This window comes from Notamacropus eugenii, chromosome 6 (genome assembly GCF_028372415.1).
Source record: "Notamacropus eugenii isolate mMacEug1 chromosome 6, mMacEug1.pri_v2, whole genome shotgun sequence".
Taxonomy (NCBI): Eukaryota; Metazoa; Chordata; class Mammalia; order Diprotodontia; family Macropodidae; genus Notamacropus; species Notamacropus eugenii.
The window spans coordinates 299,781,391-299,798,465 of NC_092877.1; the positions used below are offsets into that span (position 1 = coordinate 299,781,391).

General features: G+C 37.0%; 1 protein-coding gene across 10 annotated transcripts in view; it reads right to left on the minus strand.

The window, feature by feature from the left end:
* RAPH1 (Ras association (RalGDS/AF-6) and pleckstrin homology domains 1) overlaps positions 1 to 17,075 on the minus strand; it is a 119,699-nt gene that overhangs the window by 53,930 nt on the left and 48,694 nt on the right. For all 10 annotated transcript variants that reach the window (XM_072617339.1, XM_072617342.1, XM_072617341.1 and 7 more), the window contains 3 exons: positions 16,815 to 16,934; positions 7,500 to 7,605; positions 6,300 to 6,805 (listed from right to left, as the gene is read on the minus strand). In XM_072617339.1, coding sequence (XP_072473440.1) covers positions 6,300 to 6,805; positions 7,500 to 7,605; positions 16,815 to 16,934 — 732 coding nt within the window. The remainder of the gene's footprint in view (positions 1 to 6,299; positions 6,806 to 7,499; positions 7,606 to 16,814; positions 16,935 to 17,075) is intronic.

Here is a 17,075-nt window from a genome sequence, read left to right on the forward strand (position 1 = left end):
GTGATTAATGTGAAAATATGTTTATATACACATATGAGATACACACATATATGATTTCCCTATTCATCTCTACCTACTGGTTTCCTTTAAGTTCCAACTAAAATCCCATCTTCTACAGGAAGCCTCCCAACCTCTCAATTCTACTGCCTTGTTAGTTATCTCCCATTTATACCATAGCTTGCTTTGTATATATTTGCTTGCATATTTAGGCATATTTTTTGTCCTTTTAAAAAAAATCTCCAGTGTTTAGCACAGTGCTTGGCACAATGTAGGTGCTTAATAATGTTTACTGAATGATTAATTAAGGGTGCAGCCATCTGATGAAGCTCATTCTTATCTGAAAGGACAAAGGGAAGTTGAACACAAACACAAAAATTTGCTGTAGAAATACATTAAACTCAAAAGTTAAGCTGGTAAAGAGAAGGAAAAGAAGGGTATGGTTAAAAGGGAAGGCAATACCAGGAAGGGAAGAGTCCAAAAGTAAAAAAAAAAATTTCTGATCATGAAGAGGTGATTAAAAGGGGTGGAAGAAAGAAAAGAATTGGAAACTAAGAGGGTAAACAGCTGGAGAATGGTTGAATAAAACATAGTTTATAAATATAATTACTACAGTAATTATACTACAGTATAAGAAATGATCAAAGGAACAATTTCAAAGGATCCTGGGAAATATGAACTGATACAAAATGTGGTAAAGAGAAACAGGAGAACAATTTGCACAACAAAAATAATGCTGTAAAGAAAAACTACTTTGAAAGACTTAAGAACTCTGATCAGAACAATGACTTTCTAGAGGACCTGTAATGAATCATGTTATCTACCTCTTTCCTGACAGAAGTAATGAACTCCAGGTCAAGGAGTATACATTTCTGAACTAAACCACTGTGGATTCGTGTTGTTTGAATGTATGTATTTGTTATAAATGTTTTCCCACCCTGTTTTTCATGGGTAAGGGGAAGGATCAGAAAGAAAGGTAACAATGATGAAGGCAAAAAAAAAAAAAAGAAAAAGAAAAAAGAGGCAGGCCAGTGAAACATTTCAAAAAGTGCAGCACAGAGGATTATGGAATTAATTCAGAAGGAAATATAAACCAGCAGGACAATTTTGAAAGTAACAGGCTGAATTTTTTTTCTTTTTAAAGCAAGGATGTACACAATGGGGATTCATGATTTCATATACAATCCTCATATTCTACTTGGTATATGGAAATGTTCATTTTAGGGATATTTGTTAAGTACAGAATAAAACATTTTAAAGTAATAAAATAATTATACAGATGATGCTTTAACAATGTATTAACTGTGAATGTTTTATTAAATTTCTTTCAAATCAAATAAATTTTTCATTCACTGATAAAAACATAGGATATTAAGACCCACTGATATAAAAAATGACTGACTCAATAGGCTAAATCTACTTAGAATTTCAAAATTTTAATAAATGTCCCTAATACAAATAATGGAAAAACAAAGAATATATGTGATTTAAGCAACAGGAAAGAGATCAAACTATAGGGAATTTAGTATCAGACAGCAAAAGATATATAGTGGGAATCGCATTATTTAAAAAAAATATTTTGGCTAAGGACGTAGATATTAGCCTTGCAAATATTACTAATGGAATTAAGATATCTTAACGCTAGCAAATAGTGACCAACTACATAAGATTAAGATCACTGGAAAGATATAGTTCATTTAATGGAAGTATTACACTTGTGATTGCTTAAATGTATTTGCAAATATAGTCTTAAATTTTAAAAATTTCTTAGCCAAAGTTTGTTTGAACAAATCTTTAAAACAGCATTTCTATTTATTTGTGCCACATTTAAGTTTAAAAGCAAAATGATTAATTTTATACTAAATTTGGTATACTGTGAAAAGGCATATATATGTATACACACACAAATATAAATATATATATACACACATACACACACACACACACACATACCTTAAGTTTGAGATGGTGCTCACTCCACATACCTATCCCAGTTAACACTAGCCCCCTTGTTGTTCTTTGTGCATGACACCGCATTCTCCTGACTCTGAACCTTTTTGCTGGCAGTCCCCTATAACTGTAACACTCCCCTCCTCCTCATCTCTATCTTCAGGCTTCTTTCAAGTCTCAGCTAACATCTCACATTCTTCAAGAAATTCTTCTCAGCCCCTTTAAATTTTAATGCCTTTCTTCTGAGACTACCCTCAATCTATCCAGCTTATACTTTCTTTATATAGAGTTGTTTTCATGTCATCTCCCCCATTAGAATGAAAGCTCCTTGAAAGCAGAGCCTTTTTTTTTTTGGCCTTTCTTTGTATCTCTAGCATTGAGTGCACTGCAAAGTACATACTAGGTTCTAAACATATGCTGATTGACTCTTGGAAAAAAAAAACCCCGCAGAAATTTTAAAAAATCTCATGGGCATATAATTTTTTAGATTCTGGTAAAATCTAGTACATTGGTAGAAGTTACAGACATAAGTATGTCTAGGTATTTTAATCAGTGTCAGTGATGCTCTCTTTCCAAGTTATTTAAATAAACATGTTTAATTTGAAACAAAACCAAATTCATTTATTACTTGTTGGACACAGATTCAAGTCAGGAAAATCAGTAGTTTACTCTATTAAACCACATTTTGCACTTCTATGATACCCTTCTGCACCTAGCATAGTCAATTTAGAGAAACTGCTACTTGACAACTTGTTAGCTTAAGAGATTACAAAAAAAAAATTTTCACTGCCAGGCACCAAAAGTCATTCTCAAATTTATTATAATGTCTATATTTTGCTTCAGCAAAGTGGGGTTTTATTTTATTTGGGCAAGATGGAGGGAAGTAAGGAGGTTTCAGGCCAGTGACTCAATTTCAAATGAAGTAACCTTTGTTCTACCATGTTAACAGACATTGATGAAAATAATCTAATTGAATAAAACTAGTTTATTATAACCCCTCTACTCTTCCTTCGCTCTCTTATTTCCTCTCTCTTGAGTACTTTTCTTCCCCACTGTGAGTAGGGAGTATGACAGAAGAAATCAAGAAAACACTGGATTTAACTATACCTTTATCGTATAAGGGCAGTAAAATATTAGCTAATATTAGCAGCTTGACCCAACCTCCTACACTGAAAGGAATCCCCTGAAAGAGAAAGAGAGAAAGAGAGAGAGAGAGAGAGAGAGAGAGACAGAGAGTGTGTGTGTGTGTGTGTGTGTGTGTGTGTGTGTGTGTGTGTAGGATAAATTCTTATCTAGCCCCTGCTTCGATACCTTCAGTAACTATGAACTCATTACTTACTGAGGCAGCCTACTCTACTTTTCAACAATTCCAGTTATTAAGATTATTTCTTCATATTGGCCCTAAGTTTGCCACTTTCTAGCTTCTAACACAGATTTGTGCCCTGGAGCTACACAGAATAATTTAAATCTCTATTCCACATGACAACTCTCTTCAAATGTTTGCAGTCCTATCACCTTCAATTCTCTTTTTCAAGATATTTTCAAAAATACACCTTGTTTCTTCAACCAAACTTCACATGACTCCTCATGTCCTTACCATTTCAGCAGCTATTCCTTGGACATGCTCAAGTCCATCACAATCTCTCAAAATATGTTGCTTAGAACTGAAACCAGTACTCCAGATGTCATTTGACCAGTTCAGAGTATATTAACACAATTACATACTCCCCTGCCCCAACATTATACTTCTATTAATGCCACCTGAAACAGTACTAGCTTTTTGGGCAACCACATAATACTATCAAGTTGGCAACCAAATAAAAACACAACTCTCGGTCATATAAACTTTTAAGTTAAATCTCCACAATCTTGTAGTAGTGTAGCTTAGTTATTTTTAATTTAAGTTCAAGACATTTGCCTTTATTAAATTTCATCTTTATTATCACTGCTTTACACTATGGATTTAATATTTGTTAAAATTGTAACATTGTATCAGTTTGAAAAAACTATAGGGTATTACTTATGTTTATGTTTGTGATCTGCACATCAAACAAGTATACATTCTAAGTCTCTTTATGAGTCACTGATAAAAAATTTCAAAAACAATGCTGAGGACACAGCCCAGTAAAATGCCACTGAAGACCCATCTCTAGGTTAATTTCAACACATTGATCCACTAATTGACAAGTTTTGAAGACAGTGGATCAATAAACTATGAATATACATAACTGCACTATCATCCAGCCTATGTTTCTCTATCTTGTCTACAGAGGTATCATGAAAAGTTGAAAGTCTTGCTAAAATTCAGGTATTCTAAGTCTACAGCATTTCCTAGCTTTATTAGTGTAAAAATCACATCAAAACAATATTTGGCATAATGTTCTTGGTGAATCTCTGCTGAGTGGATAAAAAGGTCCCTTTTCTTTGTTTCCCCAGTACTACTTAGTACTTAGTACTACTTACACATTTTAAAAATTAGTTCTAGAACTTTGCCACGGTTAAACAAGAGTTCTACAATCCAAAAACTACCTTCCTTTTTTTTCCCCATCTCACATTTTGAAAGCTGGGCCATGTGTCAATCTTCAATCTTCTGTTCTCCACAATTTCTCAAATAGTTGACAATGTTTTAGTAATCACATCTCTAAGTTCTTTCAGTACCTGTGGGATAATAATTCATCATCCTCCCCATCCATTTTATATGGAGGTTTATTCTCTTATTTTCCATGTTACATTGTTTCTCCTTCAAAATATAGCAAGGTACTACCACAATTCTGGAATACAATTTCTTGAGAAAGTACAGAATATTCTCCTTGAAGAGAGGTAAGTTAAATCTGAAGAAATTATTATATGAGGGTAAGAAGAAGAGTAAGCCTAACCAGACACATCAGTGTAATGATAATAGAATGGGAAGATCTTTCTCACCCATTAATAGGCCTATATGACCTGCTTTGAGCTGGGGCCCAGCCAGCTGCTAAGACAAGAGCATGAATCACATGGAAGCTGAGTCACATGGCAAGGTGGGATGAGGAACTGAGAGTGAGGCAGAGTTGAAGCAGAGTAGCTAGCATGAATGAGACAGGGAGGAATTTTGCCTAGGGGAACTTGTTTGTGGGGAGGTCTAATGAAGACGTCAGTGCTCCCTGGATGGGTAATGTGTATAAACTTCTTTGTTACCATGGTGAATTTGGCCTTCTGGTATCTGAATAAATATCTTGGTTTCATCTTTGAGGAAGAGAGTTGTTTATATTTTGCAAATTTACCCTGGAAATACGGATGTATATTCATAGCTACTGCTATGGGCATCGCATTGGTGTGACAATCAAAAACTGTTTTTATGAGACCATTTATTATGTAAGTCTTTATTATCTATACACATTTTTTCAAAATAGGATGAAATTCAAGAAGTATTTCTGCAGATATGTCAAAAAGCAAATTTTGTGTAATTTTATAGCTTTTAAATAACAACTTATTCATAGAAAGTAGGAAATAAAGTTAAAAGGAAGGGTCAGACACACCAGTGTTGACTTTCCTAAATAAAAGAACTGCAGTAGTAAGATTCATTGGGATAGTTTTTGGTAAGATAGGAGAGAGCAGTTGCAATGTAGCAGGACCAGTATCTCTTTTTAATGATATATTTGGGATACAAAGTAGCCTCCGTAAGTGCTATTGTCACTTAAACTACCCTAAAGTAAAAATGACCTGTTTAAATGTTAAAAGTAAAATGATATACATATTCATGTTTATACTGGATAAACACATAGTTTCCTAGGAAAGCCTAAAAGAAGATTATAGAACAAGACCAAGAACAAGTCTGATAAAAAAGGAACAGGAGACAGGGGAAGTAATGGAGTACCCAATGATTATAAATTGTTTTAGTATAAACTTGTGATTTCACAGATAGGAGGGCTTCTTTTTTCTCTAGAGAGCTATTTTAAATTGAACACATGTTAAATATAAAACATGATATTTTCATGTGAATTTATGAAATCATTTACTGCTATCAGTTTTTAAAAATTTTGCATTCAAATAACATAACCTGAAATTCTTTCTGGAAGGCTTGAGGATGCCCTCAAGAATAAGAATACTAAGACAAAAGCCTTCTTCGTTATCTGTCTTGAAGCATACATGAGAGGCAGTATTACTTGTCTACTTGTACTATTCATTACAGAGTTTTTGATTTAAAGATTAATTTGTAGGACACTATTCACAAGTTTTAAGTTAATGTAAAGACTTGAGACAAGAGATAACTATATTTCTACTTACTACTGCCTTCTCCTTATGTAATACCGGAAACCCAATATTATTAAACACTTTGTGAGAGTACGAGTTTGCAACTTTTATTACATATTTACCTCAGTAACTGGTTGCCCCTGATGTGTCAGGTCTAGTTCTTGAGGACGTGTCATCTTATCAATATCCAAAGAGTCCATGCTGGAAGCCGCAGAAGTGAAGCTTGAACGAGATGAATTGCTAATGGAGCGTCCTTCAGCATCACTTACAGTACCTGCTGACGCTGTTCTCCTGTGCTGACTAATCACTGTGGGTTTCGAATCTTCCATTATTGACTGCTGAGCAGCCTCATCCATGCTGAGAGAAGCCTGTTCTAATTGTGCTGTAATGTCATCCAAGGAGTAGTTGGCAGGTGAAGGCTTCGTTATCCTATTAGATGAAGAGGACAATCCTTTCGGGGTGCCATGTTTCAAGGTATGTCGGCTAGCAGGTAATTTCAGAGCAGCTTTTGTTTCTGTGGCTTGACGCTTACTGTTTCCAGAGCCAATGCTACTGAGCTCCTGCTCAATAGAGCAAAGATCAGCCATCAAGGCATCCAAATCTACAGTTTCTCCCTGATTCAGGGCTTCTGCAATAAACAATAATACACATCAGGAGTCTCATATAGGTTTAATTATTATTTCTGCATTTCATTATTTCTTTTTCTTCACAGTAAATATTCTCCATGTAATAAATTCAAGAGGAAAACAAAAAGATTTCATTATATTGGGTTTAGAACACATAAAGTATCTGTAATATGTATTTTTAAAATAACACATATATATTCAAATCTCAACTATTCACAATTAAATAAAATAGCAATAAAAAGTTTGGTAGACTATCAATATGCACTGAAATGTCAACAGAGCAGAGAACAGGAAAACAGGTAGTAAAGGGGCTGCTGTATAGAATCTAAAAAAGTAAAGAACTAGATAATTAAACTCAAGTAGCCAAGAAAAATAATGACAAGTATTAATTTCATTGGTATTTTCACACAGTTTCAAGAAATGGCACAATTGGAAACTTTTGTATTGCACTTATGTTTAGATATTTAACAAATTTCCTGGAAAATAACTAAAAAAAGTTTAGTTATATTCATTTATTTTGAAATAGAAACTTTTCTACCACACTAATCATCAAGTAATTAATTTGTAAACAGGAAAATATAACAACTGAGTAAAAACACGTGTACATATTATCCATCTCTTGTTATTGGGTGTCTAATTTTAGCATCATGCAACTAAGCAAATTACTTCAAATTTTATTTTTCAATCTTTACTTACCATTCAAATTGTACATGGAGAAGCGATAAGAAAAATTGGCAATGTTTGTTTCCTGGCGAAGAGGAGATCTTTTTACTGGTTCTGCTGGCTTGTCAGTATCCAAACTCTTTAAAACAGGCAAACAAAAAAAAGCCAGAAAGAAAATAAAGTAAATTATATATTAAAAGCAAAATTGGTGACTGCTTCAGTTAGGTCAGATGACAAAATTCCCCCTCTATTTAAGTAGCATACCAAAATATATTGAAAGAAACTATAGTTCAGATAAGCAATAGCCTGGAAGACTGATTGCTTTGCCATTTCCTTCTCCAGTTTTTTTACAGATGAGGAAACTGAGGCAAACAGGGCTAAGAGACTTGCCCAAGGCCATACAGATAGTAAGTGCCTTTAGTTTTACCCACATGCAATTCAATAAGTATTTTATTAAGACCCAATAAGATGCCCTGTTTGGTACAAAGGTGATGCAATCTTAACACATGACACATTATTGAACTACACTAAATATAATACTTATGAGGAAGATGCATTGCTCAAAGTATTTTCTATCTATATGTAAGGATTATACAAGGAAGTTCTCATTCATAAATCAGATCATCTGAATCCCTCAAAGATGTAAATCTGTTCAATGTTCTGATACAAGAGATTTATAAATGTTCACCAAAAGTATTCTCCAGTGATGAAGCGGATCCAGCTTAGAATACAGGTCCTTTAGGGATTCTCTGTACATGGGAATTCTTTGTTTGCAGAGGACACATCAGAAAGCATCCTGGAAGAGTACTCTAAAAATATATTCCTATTCCCCCATCAATGCTGTGTGTAATTGTAAGAAAGCATGTTAATGTGGAGAATGATTTTTTTTAAAACTATAGTTTACTAGTTACTAATGACATTTCAGGAAATGCTCTTGCTTGGAACGGATCGTAGTTACTGGCTAACTATTAAAAATAAATATAACAATGAGAGTTTGTGATTTATAGTTTTAAGAGTTTGTCCTCTAGAGTAAGTAAACCTTAAGTATCACTCCCAGGGGGCTCCAATCTGCTGACTTTATTTTACAAAATTACTAGAAATTAAAATACCTAGTCCTCTCCTTTTCCCCCTCTTCTTGAAATCAGATGGTAACAAGCAAGTAAAGCCAACAGAATACAATTAAGAGTTTTGCTTGAGTACAGAATAACTTGAATGCAGCAATAAGGGAGTATTAACAATGAAGGAACAGGCCCCCTATCTATCAGCAGTGTAATATAGCAGAAAATCTGCTGAAGTCAAAGACCATGAATTTATATCCTGGTTCAACCACTTGCCACATCTATGTTCTTATTTATTTATACATACTATAGTTGATTTGTTTCTACATTATTATATAAATTTACACATACATACACATAAAATTTTATACAAATATAGTTATATTTATATTTCTGAATTATACATTCTATGGTTATTTTAAATGGAATCTCTAATTTCATGCTGAGTTCTGTTGGTAATATGTAGAAATGCTGATGATTTACATGGATTTATTTTGTATACATATATATGTATACACACATATGGGTTCAACTGTTGAATTTATCAACAATTTCAATTAAATTTTAACTGATTCTGTAGGTCTTCTAAGTAAATCATATCTGCAGAAAGTGATAATTATTTTATTTCTTCTCTATCTATACTTATGTACTTAATTTCTTTTCCTTACTACAGAAAATAGCAGTGATGATAACAGACAACTTTGCCTTACTTAGAATTCTAGTTTATCCTCATTACATATAATAATGACTCTTGCTGTAGATAGATATGATTTTTCATATTAAGAAAAGATCCAGACCCACAACCCATAGAATGGCTACAGGAAAGTAACTCACGGCGAATTCCGCACCCAGAGGCCACGGAACATTGGAGCGAGGGAGATTTCTGTTCCAGAGAGACCTGCAAACCTCTCGCGGGGGGTCCTTCGCGCTGCGGACTGGGCGCCGGGACTGGGAGCTGAGTGCAGCCCTGCAGCGGCCACGGCACCGAGAGGAAAAGATCCGAGCAGGCTTCACAGACAGGATCTCCAGTGGCCACGCGGGTCCCTCCACCCACAGAGGGATCTGCAAACCTCTCGCAAAAGGTCCGTCTGCGCAGACGCAAAGCCCAGCCCAGACCTGCTGCGGCCACAGCTGCGGCACCGAGAGAAACAGATCCGAGCAGGCTTCAGGGACGGGATCTCCAGCGGCCGCACAAGTCCCTCCACCCACAGGTGACAGGGGTGAGTGAGTCTCTTTGGCGGGTCGAGAGGGGAGTGGGGTGCCCCCATAATTCAGGCCCCCCCCAGGAGGTAGAAGCTGAGAGGTGGCTGCAGACAGGGGCTCCCCAAGCAGGCGGGAGCCTGAATCCATTGTGGAAGGTCTGTGCATAAACCCCCTGAGGGAACTGAGCCTGAGAGGTGGCCCTGCCCCGACCTCAGCACCAGAACATAATCTCATACTGAATAGCAGCCCTGCCCCCGCCAAAAGCCCTGAGGCTGGAAGCAGCATTTGAATCTCAGACCCCAAACGCTGGCTGGGAAGATCAGGAGGCGAGGTGGGTGTGAGGAGAATATTCAGAGGTCAAGTCACTGGCTGGGAAAATGCCCAGAAAAGGGAAAAGAAATAAGACTTTAGAAGGTTACTTTCTTGGCGAACAGGCATTTCCTCCCTTCCTTTCTGATGAGGAAGAACAATGCTTACCATCAGGCAAAGACACAGAAATCAAGGCTTCTGTGTCCCAGCCCACCCAATGGGCTCAGGCCATGGAAGAGCTCAAAAAGAATTTTGAAAATCAAGTTAGAGAGGTGGAGGAAAAGCTGGGAAGAGAAATGAGAGACATGAAGTCAAAGCATGAACAGCAGATCAGCTCCCTGCTAAGGGAGACCCAAAAAAATGTTGAAGAAATTAACACCTTGAAAACTAGCCTAACTCAATTGGCAAAAGAGGTTCAAAAAGCCAATGAGGAGAAGAATGCTTTCAAAAGCAGAATTAGCCAAATGGAAAAGGAGATTCAAAAGCTCACTGAAGAAAATAGTTCTTTCAAAACTAGAATGGCACAGATGGACGCTAAGGACTTTATGAGAAAGACAGATATCACAGAACATAGCGAGAAGATTGGAAAAATGGAAGATAATGTGAAATATCTTACTGGAAAAACAACTGACCTGGAAAATAGATTCAGGAGAGACAATGTAAAAATTCTGGGACTACCTGAAAACCATGATCAAAAGAAGAGCCTAGACATCATCTTCCATGAAATTATCAAGGAAAACTGCCCTGAGATTCTAGAACCAGAGGGCAAAATAAATATTCAAGGAATCCACAGAACACCGCCTGAAAGAGATCCAAAAAGAGAAACTCCTAGGAACATTGTGGCCAAATTCCAGAGTTCCCAGGTCAAGGAGAAAATATTGCAAGCAGCTAGAAAGAAACAATTCAAGTATTGTGGAAATACAATCAGGATAACACAAGATCTAGCACCCTCTACATTAAGGGATCGAAGGGCATGGAATAGGATATTCCAGAAGTCAAAGGAACTAGGACTAAAACCAAGAATCACCTACCCAGCAAAACTGAGTATAATACTTGAGGGGAAAAAATGGTCTTTCAATGAAATAGAGGATTTTCAAATTTTCTTGATGAAAAGACCAGAGCTGAAAAGAAAATTTGACTTTCAAACACAAGAATGAAGAGAACCATGAAAAGGTGAACAGCAAAGAGAAGTCATAAGGGACTTACTAAAGTTGAACTGTTTACATTCCTACATGGAAAGACAATATTTGTAACTCTTGAAACATTTCAGTATCTGGGTACTGGGTGGGAGTACACACACACACAGGCACACACGCACACATACATAGAGACAGAGTGCACAGAGTGAATTGAAGAGGATGGGATCATATCTTAAAAAAAAAAAATGAAATCAAGCAGTGAGAGAGAAATATATTGGGAGGAGAAAGGGAGAAATGGAATGGGGCAAATTATCTCTCATAAAAGAGGCAAGCAAAAGACTCATTAGTGGAGGGATAAAGAGGGGAGGTGAGAGAAAAACATGAAGTCTACTCTCATCACATTCCACTAAAGGAAAGAATAAAATGCACACTCATTTTGGTAGGAAAACCTATCTCACAATACAGGAAAGTGGGGGATAAGGGGACAAGCAGGGTGGGGGGGATGATAGAAGGGAGGGCATGAGGAGGAGAGTGCAATTCGAGGTCGACACTCATGGGGAGGGATAGGATCAAAAGAGAATAGAAGTAATGGGGGACAGGATAGGATGGAGGGAAATATGGTTAGTCCTATACAACACAACTATTATGGAAGTCATTTGCAAAACTACACAGATATGGCCTATATTGAATTGCTTGCCTTCCAAAGGGAAGGGGTGGGGAGGGAGGGAGGAAGAGAAGTTGGAACTCAAAGTGTTAGGATCAACTGTCGAGTAATGTTCTTGCCCCTGGGAAATAAGAAATACAGGTAAAGGGGTATAGAAAGCTATCTGCCCCTACAGGACAAAAGAGAAGATGGAGACAAGGGCAGAGAGGGATGATAGAAGAGAGAGCAGATTGGTCATAGGGGCAATTAGAATGCTTGGTGTTTGGGGGGGGAGGGGATAAAAGGGGAGAAAATTTGTAACCCAAAATTTTGTGAAAATGAATGTTAAAAGTTAAATAAATAAATTTAATTATAAAAAAAAAAAAAAGAAAAGAAAAGATCCACCTATTCCTGCTTTGTAGCATTGTTTTTTTTGTTTTATTTACTTACTTATTTATTTAATTTTTAACATTCATTTTCACAAAATTTTGGGTTACAAATTTTCTCCCCTTTTATCCCCTCCCCTGCCAAACACCAAGCATTCTAATTGCCCCTGTGACCAATCTGCTCTCTCTTCTATCATCCCTCTCTGCCCTTGTCTCCATCTTCTCTTTTGTCCTGTAGGGCCAGATAGCTTTCTTTACCCCTTTACCTGTATTTCTTATTTCCTAGTGGTAAGAACATTACTTTTGATCCTAACACTTTGAGTTCCAACTTCTTTAACTCTCTCCCTCTCCACCCCTTCCCTTTGGAAGGCAAGCAATTCAATATAGGCCAAATCTGTGTAGTTTTGCAAATGACTTCCATAATAGTTGTGTTGTATAGGACTAACTATATTTCCCTCCATCCTATCCTGTCCCCCATTACTTCTATTCTCTTTTGATCCTTTCCCTCCCCATGAGTGTCGACCTCGGATTGCATTCTCTTCCCCATGCCCTCCCTTCTATCATCCCCCCCCCCCCCCCGCTTGTCCCCTTGTCCCCCACTTTCCTGTATTGTGAGACAGGTTTTCCTATCAAAATGAGTGTGCATTTTATTCTTTCCTTTAGTGGAATGTGATGAGATTAGACCTCATGTTTTTCTCTTGCCTCCCCTCTTTATCCCTCCACTAATGAGTCTTTTGCTTGCCTCTTTTATGAGAGATAATTTGCCCCATTCCATTTCTCCCTTTCTCCTCCCAATATATTTCTCTCTCACTGCTTGATTTCATTTTTTTTTTTTAAGATATGATCCCATCCTCTTCAATTCACTCTGTGCACTCTGTCTCTATGTATGTGTGCATGTGTGCATGTGTATGTGCGTACTCCCACCCAGTTCCCAGATGCTGAAATGTTTCAAGAGTTACAAATATTGTCTTTCCATGTAGGAATGTAAACAGTTCAACTTTAGTAAGTCCCTTATGACTTCTCTTTGCTGTTCACCTTTTCATGGTTCTCTTCATTCTTGTGTTTGAAAGTCAAATTTTCTTTTCAGCTCTGGTCTTTTCATCAAGAAAATTTGAAAATCCTCTATTTCATTGAAAGACCATTTTTTCCCCTCAAGTATTATACTCAGTTTTGCTGGGTAGGTGATTCTTGGTTTTAGTCCTAGTTCCTTTGACTTCTGGAATATGCTATTCCATGCCCTTCGATCCCTTAATGTAGAGGCTGCTAGATCTTGTGTTATCCTGACTGTATTTCCACAATACTTGAATTGTTTCTTTCTAGCTGCTTGCAATATTTTCTCCTTGACCTGGGAACTCTGGAATTTGGCCACAATGTTCCTAGGAGTTTCTCTTTTTGGATCTCTTTCAGGCGGTGTTCTGTGGATTCCTTGAATATTTATTTTGCCCTCTGGTTCTAGAATCTCAGGGCAGTTTTCCTTGATAATTTCATGGAAGATGATGTCTAGGCTCTTCTTTTGATCATGGTTTTCAGGTAGTCCCAGAATTTTTACATTGTCTCTCCTGAATCTATTTTCCAGGTCAGTTGTTTTTCCAGTAAGATATTTCACATTATCTTCCATTTTTCCAATCTTCTCGCTATGTTCTGTGATATCTGTCTTTCTCATAAAGTCCTTAGCGTCCATCTGTGCCATTCTAGTTTTGAAAGAACTATTTTCTTCAGTGAGCTTTTGAATCTCCTTTTCCATTTGGCTAATTCTGCTTTTGAAAGCATTCTTCTCCTCATTGGCTTTTTGAACCTCTTTTGCTAATTGAGTTAGGCTAGTTTTCAAGGTGTTAATTTCTTCAACATTTTTTTGGTTCTCCTTTAGCAGGGAGCTGATCTGCTTTTCATGCTTTTCTTTCATCTCTCTCATTTCTCTTCCCAGTTTTTCCTCCACCTCTCTAACTTGATTTTCAAAATTCCTTTTGAGCTCTTCCATGGCCTGAGCCCATTGGGTGGGCTGGGACACAGAATCCTTGATTTCTGTGTCTTTGCCTGATGGTAAGCATTGTTCTTCCTCATCAGAAAGGAAGGGAGGAAATGTCTGTTCTCCAAGAAAGTAGCCTTCAATAGTCTTATTTCTTTTCCTTTTTCTGGGCATTTTTCCAGCCAGTGACTTGATCTCTGAATATTCTCCTCACACCCACCTCGCCTCCTGGTCCTCCCAGCCAGTGTTTGGGGACTGAGATTCAAATGCTACTTCCAGCCTTAGGGCTTTTGGCGGGGGCAGGGCTGCTATTCAGTGTGAGAATTAAGTTCAGGTGGTCAGGTCAGGGCAGGGCCACCTCTCAGGCTCAGTTCCCTCAGGGGGTTTATGTACAGACCTTCCACAATGGATCCAGGCTCCCACCCGCTTGGGGAGCCCCTGTCTGCAGCCACCTCTCAGCTTCTACCTCCCAGGGGGGCCCGAATCATGGGGGCACCCCACTCCCCTCTCGACCCGCCAAAGAGACTCTCTCACCGACCCCCGTCACCTGTGGGCGGAGGGACTTGTGCAGCCGCTGGAGATCCCGTCCCTGAAGCCTGCTCGGGTCTGTTTCTCTTGGTGCCATGGCCGCAGCAGGTCTGGGCTGGGCTGGGCTCCACGTCTGCAGTGTGACGGACCTTTTGCGAGAGGTTCGCAGGTCCCTCTGTGGGTGGAGGGACCCGCGTGGCCGCTGGAGATCACGTCCCCGAAGCCCGCTTGGATCTTTTCCTCTCGGAGCCACGGCCGCTACAGGGCTGCCCTCAGCTCCCAGTCCCGGCGCCCAGTCCGCAGCGTGAAGGACCCCCTGCAAGAGGTTTGCAGGTCCCTCCGGAACAGAAATCTCCCTCGCTGAATTCGCCGTGAGTTACTCCCCTGTAGCCGTTTTGTGGGTTGTGGGTTCGGAGCTATGTGTATGTGCGTCTTTCTACTCCGCCATCTTGGCTCCGCCCCCCCGTAGTATTGTTTTTTAATAGAAATGAATATTGCAGTTTGTCAAAAAGCCTTTTCTTAATCTATTGACATAACCACATGATTTTGGTTGTTATTGTTATGGAGACAGTCTATTATGTTTACAATTTTCCTAATTTTGAAACAACCCTAAATTCTTGGTATAAAGCTAACCTGGTCATAGTTTATGATCTTTTTTATGTCTTACCCTACCTTCTGCTAATATTTGATTGAAAAGGTTCATGCCAATCTTCATCTGGGATAATGGCATACAGGTTTTTCTCTGTTTAACATCTTCCTGTTTTAGATATCAAAACTAAATTTGTATCACAGAAGGGATTTGGTAGGAATCTCTTCCCTCCCCTCCCTTTTTTTTTTTGCAAATAGTTCATGTAATATTGGAGTTTTTCTTTGAATATCTGAAATTCACTCGTTAATCTTGTGTTTCTTCCCTTCTTTGAAAGTCTGCTCATGTGCTATTCAATTTTTTTTCCCTGATGCTGGATAATTTAAATTCTCTATTTCTTGTGATAATTTGGGTGTTTTTTTTATTTTTGGAAATCTCCATCCATTTCATTTAACTAGTTTTGTTGGGACATAGTTGATAATTAACAAATTTCCTTTAGTCTTCATTTTCTGTTAATTTCATTTTTGATACTAATCAGTCGGTTTTCCTTTTTAATGACACATCTAATCATTTATCTGTTATATTCATTTTAGTTACTTAAAAATATTTAAGTTATTTAAAACATAAGCTCCTACTTTCACTTATTAAACTTCTACAGAAAATATTTATATAGGATCTTTAACTTTCTCACTAGTTATGAAACTACAGAAAATTTTATAATCTAAGTTTAATCTCTGGAAGACCACTCAAGTTGAAAATAATTTAACTATGTTGGTACTTAACAAATATAATAGCTAATAAAATAAAATAAAATACTCTTTTACTTTGTAAAATATATTAACCATTAAAGTAAAATTCAGTATTGTAAAGTACTAAATATTGTGTCCACCAGTATCTCAAAACCAGCATTACATCTTTCAGTTTTATTTAGAAAAGGGAAAGAATCTTTAAAGTAAAATTTCTCAGACAACAGAAATCAAACGCCATCTTCAACATTTTCCAAAAGAGAAACAAAACAAATCTTATTCTTCCTTAAATTCAGATACCCAGTAAAAGCAAACTACAGGAGAAAGCTATTGTTAGTGGTCTAAATTAAGTCTAAAGTTAGATACTGACAGACGTTTGGAAATATGTAAGGAAAGACAGTATTATTAAATAAAACAATGTAAAATTTTTGTCATTTGACTTGGATCTGAGTGGATCTGCTCAAGCTGCCAAATCCTACCTAAACTACAAGCTTTAAAAAATTATTCAAGTGTGATTATATAGAAGTTTCATCAAGTGTTTATTTACCGTATGTCATTTTCATGCTGAAAGATTTTAAAATATTCAAAATCACCACATAAAATCATGTATTTCCTAATGTTACTATTTATGTCCTTTTTTTTTTAGTATATCTGTTTTTTCTCCTTTTGAGTTATATTTCTATTTTATTTCACTTTTTAGTTTACATAATCCTTAAAGATTGAATTAAGAAGCACATAATACTTTCAAATTCTTATAACCCTTTTCTCATAAACTATTTCTGACCTGTGTAAGTTTGTCTAGCTCCCCAAGCCAAGCCCCAAACATTTTGTCCAGATCCTGATCTTCTTTGTCACTGTCTTCCTCAGCACCATGGTCAAGTTCTTCATCTGATAACTGCTCCATCTGAAATACAAGAAATTCACCTTAGTACTTTAATTACAATGAATAATTAAATTTCTAACAAGTTCATTCTTAAAAATTACACACATTCAGTATGTAAGTTTTCAGTACATGGAATCCAGGCAAATTAGAAATAAAAGCTTT